This window comes from Hipposideros armiger, unplaced genomic scaffold (assembly GCF_001890085.2).
Source record: "Hipposideros armiger isolate ML-2016 unplaced genomic scaffold, ASM189008v1 scaffold_18, whole genome shotgun sequence".
In the NCBI taxonomy this organism is placed as follows: Eukaryota; Metazoa; Chordata; class Mammalia; order Chiroptera; family Hipposideridae; genus Hipposideros; species Hipposideros armiger.
The window spans coordinates 1292209-1306314 of NW_017731368.1; the positions used below are offsets into that span (position 1 = coordinate 1292209).

General features: G+C 53.7%; 1 protein-coding gene across 11 annotated transcripts in view; it reads right to left on the bottom strand.

Moving 5' to 3' along the window:
• Nucleotides 1–4246: 4246 nt before the first annotated feature.
• The window catches only part of DAG1 (dystroglycan 1), a 55096-nt gene continuing 45236 nt past the window's right edge, over nucleotides 4247–14106 (bottom strand). For all 11 annotated transcript variants that reach the window (XM_019631749.1, XM_019631740.1, XM_019631765.1 and 8 more), the window contains one exon: nucleotides 4247–8916. In XM_019631749.1, coding sequence (XP_019487294.1) covers nucleotides 6514–8916 — 2403 coding nt within the window. In that variant the 3' untranslated portion in view covers nucleotides 4247–6513. The remainder of the gene's footprint in view (nucleotides 8917–14106) is intronic.

The window sequence follows — 14106 nt, forward strand, 5'->3', positions numbered from 1 at the left end:
GGTGGGTGTGGCCAAAGCATCTCCAGGCCAGGCTGTGAGGGCTAAAGTCACTCTCAGGCATCAGGGTGTCTGAGCACTCCCTGGCTCCCCCAAGTTCTCAGCTTGGTAGCAGCAGGTATCAGTTGATATCTGGGTTACCACTGCTCTGTAGTAATAACGCCTCCTGCTGGAGGTCTGGCATGGGCATCAGCTTTCTGGGAAGGTGGTCTTTCTGACAGTGACCTGACGGTGCAGAGTGAGGAATTCCTAATAAGGCTGGACAAAGGACATCCTCCATTTGCCACCAAGAGAGCAGAAAGGCCATGTATTCAGCTGAGCCCTCCCCTGATCTTTGTTGATTCCAACCAAGCCCATCCCATCCCCTCACCTGCTCCAGGGATCTTGCGCTCACAGGATGACTATGTCCCGCTCCTAGCCCTGCTTGGCCCAGCGCAAATGAGAGGCTGGGGATAGGAGGAAGCTGATGTGCTGTCTGGGACCCAGGGCATGGCTTGGGGGACACACTGGTTGCTGAGTCAGCCACTGGGGTCACAGTGGATGCCTCTTTAGCCTGTCATTTGTGTTCTAATCACTTTACTGGACACAAGAAGGCAGAGCTGCCCTCCCCCCACACACACATACACCATGTGCTCCTCAAACAAGGGCAGGACTCCATCCCCTTCAGCATCCACTGAGCCCAGCTCCTTGCCCAGCGCAACCGGGCACGTGTTCCCTGAGGGTGAGTTCATCTAGGTCAAAGCTGGTCGGCTCCTGTAGGCACAACCAGAGACAAGTTGCTGCCACCTCCCGGCAGGACCTCCCCTCGCCTGCTGTCCTGGGCTGGAGCCAGACCTTTTCTTCACCTTTCTCTTCCAAGACCTTTTGCAGCAGAGGTGCTGAGGGAAGTGGGGAGTGATTCCTAGAAAGGGAGCTGGCCTCACCTGAGTTCCCAGACATTTTGGCAAGTTCCAAACTTATGCTTTGCCCTCTACAGCCTGAGGCTGCGATACCATAACAGAAGGCAACAGTACCCTCAGACCTGGTCCTGGGAGCCCTGGCCAGCTGCCAACTAAATGTTCCCTGACGTCCTAGTGTGTCCCCAAGGCTGTGGCGACAGCATTGGGCAAGGTGTTCCCTGGGGCTTCAGGGTCAACCCAGAGAAAGTGATCATCTGCTCCCCCATTCCCGTGTTTCCCCAGGGGCACAGACCAGAGGGGCCCCCAATCACTCCACTGGAGATGCCTGGCTTCCAACCAGGACCGTGCCAGATCCCACAGTACTTTAGGCCGCACCTTCAGGAGCTCGCAGGATTAAGGGGAGTGAACAAGCGCTGAGAGCTACTGTGTGCAGGCCCCGCGCTGGCCGCCACCCGCACGAAGCCTGGAGGCATACAGAAGCTAAGGCGACGGAGTGCGCAAACGAAGGTTCCTTAGTTGTTCCCGCCTACATACATTCGATTTCGAGGTTTGCTGGAGGGGCCCCAGAAGCGGAAGACCTCCAGAAGCCTGAGTCCCAGGCTAGCCCTTCCTATACCTAGCCGGCTTTCCTTTCCGATAAATGACGCCTCGGTGAAGAACAGGCTCGGAGCCCCGGCTACACTCGCCCCAATGCCCTCAGGGACTGTGCATTGGTGACTGAGCAAGAGAAAACCCACCCAGTTACATAACCAGTTGGTGACCTAGCTCCCAGCGGCTTTCGGCCACCGGCCCTATGGCCTCAGCCCCGCCCTCCCCTAGGCTTTAGTCCAGTCCCTGGATGTCTCAGCTCTGCTCTAGGAGAGTTCCACCCAATCCTCCCCGGGCAGCTTTAGCCCCGCCCACAGCCCACTCGTCAGCTCCGCCCACCGTTGGCAGGCTTATTCCGGCCTCTGGCGCCACCTCCTGGGAGCCTGCAGGTACTGTACCACTCTTGGGCCCAGCGCTTCCGATAATGGGCTCTCTACCGGGCTCACCTGGATGGCCCCACAACCGAGATTGAGAACTGCCCCCATCGCAAACCAACCCACGGGCACCGTCCTGGCCACACGGAGATTTCCACAGGGACACGAACAGACCAACTTCGCTCCACCCCAGCTACGACTCCAGGGTCACCTCCACCAAAGCTGGGGGCAGTGGAGCTACTGAAGGCCCAGGTGGCCAGGTCTCCTGCTGCCCTTGCCACAGACTGCCCGCCCTCAGGTGGGTCCCCCCTGTAGGAGCACCCAGCCCCACCTTGAACCTCTTGCCCTATCTTCTCTGAGTCTTTAACAGTCCCCATAAGGGAAGTGGTACCCAGCATCCCCCAGTGAGGGCTTCAAATAATTCTTGGCTGCTCCACAATATGAACAAAATTATACAATCAGAAAAAAATCTACAGTGTTTGGGTCACACTTAGAATTGAATCTGCCTTGCCCTAGCCATAGGACCTGGACCCTTGCCCTCTCTGGGCCTTAAGTCACCTTGCCTCAAGATTGTGATAGAGGTGAGCAAAGCAGGAAGAGGAAGTCATCAGCTGACTGGTGTTTTTAAGATATAGTAATATATAAAGGGGTGAAGCTTGAGTGGGGCCTTCCATACTTTAGGGGAGCTAGGGAAGGGCCTCTCCTAGGAGCTTTTTCAGCCTGTTGGGAACAGGTGAAGGCCAGGCTAGTGGCTGCAGTAAAGTGAATCATGTGGAGCCTCTAGTCCCCACCAAACTGATGGTACTCTAGGGGGCTAGCCTGGCCAGGAGCTCTAGACACCCCAGTATTCCCCATCCAACAGCTCTGGCCCAAGGGAGAGTGCAGATTCTTTTAGTCTCACTTGGATTCTCTTCCACTTTTGCAGGCACCATGTTGGAGGTAACTTATCCCAGTTCCCACCCCCCAGTTCCTGGGTGTCTCAGAATCCCCTGGAGATCAGTACTGTCCCCACCTCACAGATGGGAAAGCCAAGCTAGATGGATCCCAGGAACTTGCCTTTGGTCAGATGCACATAGGAAGCAGATTCCTGTGGGTGACAGCCCTGTTCCCTCCCCCCAACGTCCCTTCCTTCCAGCGCCTTCCGTTCACCTTTTCTCCAGTTCAAAAGACATGAGTAGACAGTCCCCACCCCCTACCAAGGAGAGGTCACAGAGACCTGGCAAGAGTCTGCCAGGCCAATCACCAGATATTCTGAGAGAGTAGGGCAGAGGCCAGACGCCCTTGTGGCATTTTCCTGCCCTGCTGACCTTACTGTTCTCTGCTGAAACCAGGGATCCCTTTCCTCGAGTTCAGGACAGTGATTACACCCATAATCCAGTGGCTTCAGGTTAGACATTAAGCAGAACTTCCTGAAACCCAGAGAGCAAGGGCAGGGCCATTTTCTGGGTCCCGCTGCTAGGCCCTGGTGGTGGGGAGGTGGGGGGGCGGGGAGGTATGTGTCCCTGAACATGTACTGGGGATAGCCTTTCCTGGTACTTACTGTGGTGTTCCACAAGTAGTTGTTTGACCCTCAACAACTCCCCACTCTGGGACTCAGCCCTATCTGCAATATGGAACCTTATCTGGGTCTTGAATGTTGTGAGCAGAGCAGCAGCCTAGGGGCTGCAGGCGGAGATGGTGAAGACCCTGTAGGGGTGGAAGGTGAGCTCGGATGAGGTCCTAGTTGTTCTGCGACCAATGGCCCTGAACCTGCTTTTGAAGACACGCTGCTGCTTCCCTTGCCTCCCACAGCCTGGACAATGTCCCAGGATGACCCAGCCCCTTCCTGGGTGGTAAATTATACTAACCTACGCAGCTGGCATGCCCATCCCAGGCAGGACCCTTAGGAAGAGGCCCCAGACCAAGCAGGGCAGAACAGCTTCGTCAGAAACCGTTTTTCCTTTCTCTCCACTCCAAGGACAGGGCCAATCCTGCCTTGAGACTACCTGGGAGACTGGCCGGACCCAAGGCCACAAGGCAGTGGGGGCAGGAGCTGGGGTGAAGCTGCAGCCAGAGGAATCCCTAAGTCCCCATCCTCCTCAGTCTCATTGGAGTTTTCTGCCCCTCCCCCTCCCCACCAGATGAGGAAATTGAGGCTCAACTTGTCTCAGCTGGCTCAGGCCAGAGTGCTAAGAAGGGCTCATGTGATGTCAGAGCTTCTGGGGCACACACCCACCCCTCCCAGAAGCACAGAAATGATAAGGCTGTGGAGGCTATCAGGCCAGCTGCTCAAAGGCCACCTCCGACTGGGCCTGGCCGGGTCCCATCTTCCCTGTCATGGACTCCAGCCCACTTTCCACTCATGTCCTAGAATATGTAGGGGCCAGGGAAATAGACGCTTGGAGACAATTGTATTATAATAAAGACACTGCTTTTATTTAGTTTGATATGTTTCTATACAGAATGCAGAAAACACATCTTAAAATCATATAGAAGGAAATAAAAACACGTCAGTGGTTGGTGAACACTTGAATGTGAGATTGGCTGTCTCACAGAGTCCAATGGCCATCATGCCTCCCGCAAGGGCATTGTTGCTGTTGTTATTCTGTTCACTGCCCCAGCGCCTCCAATTGCTATGGCAACTGGCCATTCTGGGCCAGCCACATCTCTCTGCATGGCAGTGCCCCATGGTGGGGTTGCTAGGGGCAACAGCTGTTTGGAAAGCCTTTCAGAGCCCTCACCTGGAACACTGGGAATTCTTTATTTGTTGACGAGGTCATCAAAAATAATCTCACCAGGTCAGACCCGGCTTGTGCTCCTGACTCTGGGACACTGGGGAAACTCCGGCGTGGATCAAGGCTTGGAAGCACGAGGTCCAGTCCCCAGAGGTCCACTGAGCCCTCATTTACAGGCTCCCCCCCTAGGGGCACTGTGCACCAGGGGCTGGGCAGGGGAGAGAAGGTCTATATGGCTTAGAAGTGGCTGCTCGGTGTGCAGAGGGAGCCTGGGCCCACCCACCCGCTCTATCACAAAAGGGATACATTATTGCAAAAGGCATTCCTCCCTAAAAAGTACCCCAAATAACTCTCAGACATCAAGAAAAGTCATGCTCAAAATGGTTTCTTCCAGGGGAGGAGAGTCAAAGCTGAGTGGGTGCCCCTGAGTCATGGGCCAGATGCAGATGGACGGACGGACAGTCTGCTAAAAAAGGCAAAAGAAGCCCCAGTGTAATTCCAGAATTTAAACTGTTAGGAAAAGAAGGGGGAAAAAAAAATCAAAATGAGCAAAGCCGTCAGTTCCATGGAATCAACACTAAGAGCTTGTACAAACTGCTGTAAGCATCACCATTTTTAATCTCTTTTTTTAATAAAACAATTTGAGGCTGTATAAAAACTTTAGTAAAAAATTAGCTTTGAGAGCCCACAGATTTTAACTATGAACTATTGCTGGCACGCCTCCACAGCCACCAGACCTTTCCCAGCCGCTCAGGCCCAAGGCCTGGGACTGGAGTGCCAGAAAAGGGGTGGGCGTGGGTCAGGGTGGGGCTGTGGACTGTTGGGACAAAGCGGCCAAGGTCAAGTGAGGAAAGAGCATCACATGACATAAAAATATTGCATCTTCACCAAAATGTCCCCCACTGAGTGTTTCAAAAACCATGATATTCCTTTTAGGAGGGCGGAAAAACCACACAGAAGAAGGGTAAAAGAAACTAGGTTGATGTGGTCGAGTCCCTCGACCTCCCCAGGAACCCCCATGAACAGCTGGCCCACCCTGGAGCACCTAGGTTGGGGGCCACGGCCACCACTGCCTCTTGGAGTCCCCTTTCCATGGAAATGAAGACCCCTTGGTGGTGAGCCGCTAGTGTGCACGGGGTGGGGAGTGGATGTCCACGGCCCAAGAGGCCCCTCCAGCTTCCAGCCACTGGCTACAGCGGGAGAGCAAGCCCAGCACCAGGGCCCTGGCCCCTGAGCCAGGGCCGGGAGGCCCCCAGTCCGGCTCTGGGGTATCAGAGCAACCAAGTTTACGTAGTGTGAAAAAATAGGATTCCTTTGATAAAAAATACTGTCCCTTGGTCTTCTCTAAGTTTGAAACACCCTGGGAGCTTATTTTTAGCAAAGCAATTTCCCATACCCACCCAAAAACCATACATACAAGTTTAGGTAAACAGCAGATTAAATGTAAAAACTTAACCTTAAGAAAGTCCTTTGAATTTAATCTTTAGCTACTGTTTTCCATGTTACATCCTGCAGCTAGACACACATGAATAGAAAAAACAGTACAGTTAGTGTTAAAGGCAAAACGCAGAGAGCCGGGAGGCCGCCCAGCACTGCCTGCGAGTTCATTCACGGTTCCTCGCTCCCTCCATCTACCGCTACTCCAAATGGTGCTTTCAGAGCCAGCCATCAAAAACGCAGCGAAGAATTTTCTATGAACAAACAAAAAGCTGTTAGGCAAAAAATAAAAGTAAAAATGTCCCCAAAGTCTCTCCAACTGCTTTGGGGATTAGGAGGACCAGAGAGGGCGGGCTTGTCCAGGCCCATTGTGTCAGTGTGTGCTAGGTCAGGTGTCGGCTCCCAGTGGGCGATGGATGGTCTGCCGGCCACCGGTCTCACAGACAACACCGTGTTGTCTCCAGGGCCCTGCCCTACCCCTGCCTCCACCTAGGCGCTTGTGAGTTAAGGGGGGACGTAGGGAGGGGGCGACCGGTATGGGGTCATGTTCTTGGGACGGGAGCCCTTGCCCTCCATGGGGGCTGTGAAGGGCGGCGGGGGCTGGTAGGGAGGCGCATTGGGGTCCTCATCCCGCAGGGGCGTGTACTCTCCCACAGTGTCCTGGTTCAGAGGAGTGGTCTCGGGCACACTCTGGTTGGGGTACTCGGGAGGGGGTAGAGGGGCTTTCTCCTCCTGAAGGATAAGTGGCATGCTAGAGGAGGGTGGGGGCTTGGAGTCGTCCAGCTCGTCTGCAAAGATGATAGGCACCCCTTTCTTGATGAAGGTGGCCTGGTCCTCGAGGGTGAGCTTGCCCTTCCGCTTCTTGCGATAGCAGATCATGGCAATGATGCCGGCGATGAGCAGGATGGCTGCAACCACCACGGCCGGAATGACCGTGTGCAGGTAGACGTCATCCTCACTGCTCTTCTCAGGGTCCCTATCTGGCACCTCCGTGGGTGGAGCCTCTGAGGGCACCCTCCTGGGTGGCGCCACAGGGATAAACTGTAGATGCCGGCAGCTACCGGAGCCGGTCACAGCGATGCTCAAGGCCTTGAAGTCGGGCTCCAAGGCGCTGGAGAAGGAGGTCCGCGGTTTCCCATCATCCTCGGCGATCCTCCGGGAGAGCCCTGTGATTTGCTCCTTGGGGCAGGGCTCCAGGGGCAGCGTGTTGTTGGTCCACTCCACGTCGATGGAGCCCTGGGTGATATTCTGCAGGGTGATGGTGCTGCAGTTGCGGTCCCCAAAGGCGAAGGCCAGCTTCTTCACCAGGGAGATCTTCTTGTGGATGTCATTCACCACTGGTGCTGGGTCACCCACAAACTTGGCCTTGAACCGCGCAGGAGCCCTGTCCCCTTGAGGGCGCTTGTGGACATGGATCTCAAAGGCGTCCACAGCCGACAGGCCCCCCTTGTCTGTGGCGTGCATGAAATACTCGTGCTTGCCCACGTGGCCGCTGTCGGGCAGGCCGTACATGAGCTGGCTGTTGCTGTTAAACTGTACCCACGACTTCTCGCCTACCAGCTGCTGTTCCCGAAGCTTCAGGGTCAGCTTCAGCTTATCAGTGGTGGTGTCCTCCTTGTCATAAAAGGTGTCTGATGGGATCTTCACCTCAAAATAGGTGCCAACCCAGGCATCCACCCTGTCAATATGGTTCTTGAGCTCTGGGCGCTGGTTGGGTTCCCCTCCACGGGGCACCCCACTGGTGGTGGTGCGGATGCGAGTGGGGGGGGAGGCTGTTTCCAATCTGGTGATGGGCGCTTTGGTGGTGACCCGGGGCACCGGTCGGGGTGTGCGCGGCTTCTTGGTCGGCCTCCGAGTCGTGGTGGTTGAGGAGTCAGTAGAAGGCGTGGCTGGTTTTGGCACGGTAATGCGTGGCTTCTTGGTGGTGGTTGTGGGAGGAGTAACGACTGCCGTGGGCTCCACGTAGCCAGGAATGGTCATCGTTGGGCGGATCTGTCCAGGAACCGTGGTGCCAGCTTCTGACACCCGAGTGGGCTGGATGGGGCCTAGGGTTGGGGTCTGAATAATGGCACCTCGAGTCCGAGTGGTGACTGTGGGCTTCCCCGGAACAGGATCCCTGACCGGAGGAGCCATGGTCTCTGTTGGAGGAGCAATGGCTGGAGAAGTGGGTGTGGGTACAATCCTGGATGGTGGCTCCTGGAGGGCTGTGGTCGGGGGCCCAATGGCAGTGACAGGCGTGGGTGTGGCATGGATCTGCCTCCGGATGCGTTTGGGGAGCGGGGGCTTCTTGTTGGCGATGTGCCAACCCACCACCGGGTAGCCAAGCTGGGCAGACATAGCACCCTCCCTGGCAGGGGCCTCCACTCCACGAATGTCAGGCACACTGTTCTGGTTCAGGGAGCAGCCCAGCTTCCAGGAGAGCAGGGCCCCATTCTCTACCACCTTTTTTGCATTTCCTGGGCCAGCCATGAAGGCTGACATGTCAAACAGCCTGTTATTCACCACTGGCACCAGCTTCATGCTGTGAAGCTCCACTTCTGAGAAGCTCCGCATCCTGTGCAGGAGGTCGATCCTTTGCTTGGGGGTCATCTTGGTGAGGTCAGCATCCAGAATCACCGTCAGGACAGTCACAGGCTCGTCGGCAGCACAGGCGGATGACACCACCTCACCAGGGTCTGGTGACGCCGCCCGCAAGGATGGCAGCTCACTGTGGTCTTCAGGATAGACCTCGATAGAGAACACGCTGGAGGTCTGGGGCACGTGACTCCCGTTGGCCCCAAGCCGTGCAGCGCTCACTGCAATGTAATGCACACCCTTATCGGTGTCAAGGGGGAGGCCCTCCAGGGTGTGGCTCTGCGGATCCCAATGCAGCCAGGACGGCAAGGCCTCCTTCCCCGCAGCTAATACCTGGAAGAGACACCAGCATGCGTTAAGTGCTACTGTCATTGCATAACCTGAAAATGATCACAACAGTTACCCACGGGTCTAGCCTGAACTGTGTGATAGGCTTGAGGTAGAACTCAGAATTCCTGTTGGGGGAACGCACGCCTCTCTCCTGGAGCTCGTTTACCTGTTAGCAAAGACTGGGCTGCCAGATGGGCTAGCTTGGAAGGCAAACGATCCACTCAAGGCCACACGCTAGGAGACAGGAAGAGCTGGCACTCAAACACGTCTCATCCCAGAGAACTGATGCCACGGGGCTCACAAATGTTGTGGGTTTTTAAACCAGTGACATCTCTCAATGCTCCTTTTTACCTCGCCTAAGACTTCTCCCCTGCCCTCTGCAGATAGCACAACTCTGCTCAAGTCATATGCCTGGCCTAGAGTGCCTAGAGTGCCCAGACGTACAAATGCACGCAGGTCTGGGGACAAGGAACTACTCAACACCCCCAAATGATTCACTTTACAACCACCACGTTACATTCAAGTGTAGAGGTGCACACTGGGGTAGTAAATACACTTGGTCGTATCTAATGTTTTCTTCAGTAACCCTGCTTTGCAAACTTCAAGAAAAACTGTGATGCCTAGGGTGGGACTCTAGAAACAACTATTCTAAAAGAGTGTTTATCAAAGACATTCCAAGGAGCTCTGGTGTCTCTAAAAAAGAGTTCTATAGTCAACTAAGTTTGGGAAATAAACAGAGCTCACCTCTGCCCTTGGAGAGCCCAGGCACAGAAGCCAGCCTGAGGAGCTCATCCCTTTACTCCACCCAATAGCACCTCCCAGACTTGGTTCAGGGAGGAAGTCCTTTTCCACAGGAACGTGACTGGTAATAGTCCAAGCACCCAAGGGAATGCTCCACAAAAACTGACAAGAAGGAAACAGGACTTGCCTCTTGCCCAGGCCCCATCTATGACTCCTCTCACCTTGGGGAAACATCTACTCCTGCCCCAGTGCACCCACTCTCTGGTCTGCCTTGAAGGCACTCTCAGCTCCACAGTCCTGTCCTATCAAGTCCAGAGACACACTGGCCAACAGACAGCACGTCTTCCTGCCAGCCTCAGCTCAGGGACAGCCCCTCATGGCCACTGCTGGTCAGCAGAGGGACACTCAAATGCTTCCCTCCCTGTGGGAGGAAGGCCAGAGCCACACCTGCTGAGCTCCCCAGGGGCTCCGGTGCCAACAGCCAGGTGCTTGAGTGATTAGGGAAGAGACCCAGAGCGCGTAGCTGTTCTCCCCAGCCTGGACCCAGGTGCCCGAGCAGCATGAACTCCATCAACTTTATCAGAGACCAGATACTTACCCCTTATAAACAGGTTTCCTACCTCCAGCAAAAACCCTTGAGATGACATTTGACATTATGAGAAACTGCTATTATTGAGGTTGCCCTTTACTGATTGCTCTCTGAGCCACTGAGTTCACTGGGGATCTGTGAGCAGTGTTTCTTTTGTGACCCCACATTTCATCCACTCTAGGGTGTACCGTCATCTAATTAATGTACCACTGAGAATCCCCCATCTTCTGCAAACTCACTCACCATCCACTGCAAACATAGCCAGCATCAGAAATGGTAAAAGATCTGTAAACACTGGTGTCTTCAAATCCATGAAAAACACTAAATATATTACTCCTGTAAAGTCTTTTTTAACTATTAAAAAAAAATTTATTTCAAATGTTTTTTTTGGCTGAAAAACCTGTTTTAAATTTTTTCAGTTCAATTATGTTAAATATGAAAACAGCCATACCACCTATAAAGCAAAGGTTGAATACTCTTATTTTGCAAAACACATGAAGCAAAGACGAAAGGCCCAAATGGAGAAGTCAGGGAACCATGTGATGTTTTACAGGGGTGGGGTAGGAACTAGGGTCCTGAAGCGCAGAGCAGCTGAGCCATAGTATGGACCCACATCTCCGGCCACCCAAGGGTGTTTCCCAACACCATTCCTTCCCACAGCTACCACTGAGATGAGAGCACACCTGGCAGAGGGAGGGCAGAGAGAGGACAAAGCGGAGCCCTGGAATGGAGCTCTGGGTGAAATCAACCAAAGAGAAGCCACTTGTAGAGAAGACAGAGCAGGGCCAGGAAAGGCCAGGGGAGGCTCCAGAGGTGAGTGCCAATTGGCTGGCCAGGTCCATGGGACATTCCTGAGTGGACAGGCAGCGAGGCCTGTAACCAGCCCAGTGTGTTCCATCAGCACAAATGAATAAGCAGCCCCGGTGCTTTTCTAAGTCTGTCCTCACTACGCAAGGGCACTTTAACACAGAGGAGGACCACGCCTCCTCAAGCTCCCAACGGGCTCACTTCCTAGTCTGCTGACCCCAAAGCCACAGTTCTGCTGTCAGACATTTCCTAAGGAATACATCCAGGCCACTCTTTGGCCTAGGCTCTCTCACAGCCAGCCTTGGAAGACATATGCTTACTTAAACTATGCCAAATAACATTATAACATGTCAATAACATGTAACATTAAATAACAAACATTGAAGAAAACCCCAGGTTTCACCAAAGCAAGTTTTAATGTTCAATTTCAAACTGGGAGATGTGGAAGAGCAGAATTGATAGTTGTTACTTTGATTATTGAAAGATTCTTTCACTATGGTCTACCTACAGCTTTACAGACATTTGGGACAAACCATGTCAGAAAAACAGAGCCACACCTCTCCAACCTGCACATCTGCCTTCCCCTCTGCAGACTCTGGCTCCTCAGGGTCCTGGAGCCCTGCTCATGCCTTGCCACAGGACAGGTGTCCAACCTGGATCTACAGCCCTGAAGCGGACAGTTCCCAGGGGCTTGGGTACTCCTCAGACAGGAAGGAAAAGTACTAACCTGAATGTTCTACAACTCATGCATCTCCAAGCATCTTGGTACAGGGAGTGTTAGGCCCAGGAAGCACTTTGAGTGGCAATGATTCATTTCAATAACAGAGCCACAAGGAGCAAAATAAATCTGAAGTTCCACAAGGAACCTAGCCAAGTCACAGACAAGCTGGCACCCCTGCATTATCAAGGTCATTTGGGGAAAGCCCCTGAACTGGGAAGTCTGAACATGCCTAAAGGGCTGGCAGCATCCATAGTTCCCTAAGGATTCCACTAGCAGCCTCTCCCTCCCGAGGGCACTCAGGTGAGGGGATGTTCTGGCATGCAACACCTGTTCTACCCTAATACAGCAGGAGCCCTCAGCCCATGGGAACTCCGGATTCTCTCCAGTTTTCAAAACTTCTAAGCTCTGGACCACTTTTCCTCTCAGGGCCTAAGGGTGAAGTGGGATATGAAAGTTCCTTCTGAGAGATGCAGCTCCTGTGACAAGCCAGGACTCATCCCTCTAACGACAGCCTACCCAAGGGGAAGACCCATCTCCCGTAGCCTGGGCTGCCACCTAGCTCCAGGCAGGCTGAGGCTTGACTCCACCTCAGCCCCAGGTTTTTCATCTGTAAAAAGGGGAAAATGATGCCATCCTTGTACAGTCAGAGGGCCAGGCACATGCTGGATTCTCCGTCAGCGCTGGTTCCCCGCCCACAGCCCAGTGCACACACACGGTGAGGCTGCTGCACGGAGGAGGACAGGGCATGTCCAGGTTCCACTCCCCATTCCTCCTTCCTCACTGGCCCTGGGCCCAGCACACACTAGGCCTCATCTCCCTACTCACATCCCAAAGCAGAAGCTTAAAGCAGCAAAGGGAAGTGGGGAGGCCACGGGCAGGGGAAGCCAGGATCCTACAGCGGAACAAGGCCAAGGATGGGGACCCTCAGGGATGTGCTTGCCTGGTAAGGCCTGTCTGCCAGGAGTGGGTGAAAACCCCGACGGGCATTGGGGCAAAGGAGGACTTGCTGCAGGTAACAGCCCACAGACTAGCATTCACTTCCTCTTCAGTCTACAACAGGTGTGCTGGAGCCTGGCATATCTGCAGAGGAGACTCTCACTATCTTTGGAGTTCTTGGTGACCCACATAAATACTTCTGCCCTGGCTGTACTGTAACCACTCACAACTAACCCCTAAGGGCTGCCAGGCTAGGAATGGCAGGCGAGAGGCAGGACATCAGCACCAGCACGTGTGTTTTGGGGGACAGGCTGGTCCTGGCCATGGAGTTCTCCCAGGATTTCCAGTCACTCAGCCCCCCATCACCAAACACCACCACAGCAGGCAAGGCCTGCTGACCTTATAACGCAGCAGCTGGCAAAGGAGCCTTCAAGCAGTTTGTGCGAACACCTGCAGGAGGCAGAACTGTAGTACGAAGCCCAACTTCAGAAGATCATAGGCTGTCTCCCACAGGCCACCCAGAAAGAGCCAGAAACCTTTCCAGCCTCAGCAACCCTCAGAGACGACATGCTTCTGAGATGGAAGGCAAGCCCAGCACTGAGGAAAAAAAGATCTCAAACAGTCACACACCAGTTTTAGAAATCTTGATCCATGAAGTACATCCAAAAACATTAAGAATCAAAACCACAAAACCTGGGCAGACCCCAAAAGAGTTCTAAAGACTACACACTCAGCAATGCCCATAATGAATCCCCATGACTAATGACTGGGGAACGGCCAAGTGTGAAGGTTTCGGTCACTCCTCAGTCTATACTAACAGATGACAAGTAACTGACTCCCTGCTCAGTTCTGGGACATTCTCTCCAACTGCTTCGCTGGAGTCTTCTCTCGCACAGCAGACCGTCAGATACCCAGTGTAAAGCAGATACAGCACTTGTGCTCAACACCATGCAACACAAGACAAGTCTCTCACCCCAAATCAGTGTCCTTCCACACCTGGAGAGAAAGCAAATGGGCAGAGGAGCGTCCGTTACTTAGTCCCTCATCAAAAAGCAGGTTTCCCCCCACAGTATGAGCCAGCCAGTTAGGCACAGCTAAAAGACAAAACTAAAGAACTGGACTCTTACTGGGGCCTAACTAATTATATAACCCTTTGGCTCTGAAGCCAAGAAAACCTCAGCTTTATCATTCAGAACCCACAGGGTGGTATTTTACCCATGTGCGAGTTGTGGGACATAGAAATGGCCAGCCAAGAATCCAGAAAAATGATTGAGCACTTTCACACCCAAGTCACTTGGGTGAGCTGATGGTGGGATCTTAGAAATAAAGTATAATCAACAAACTGCAGGGGCCGGCCAAGTGGCTCAGTTGGTTAAGAGCATAAGCTTTGAGCAACAGG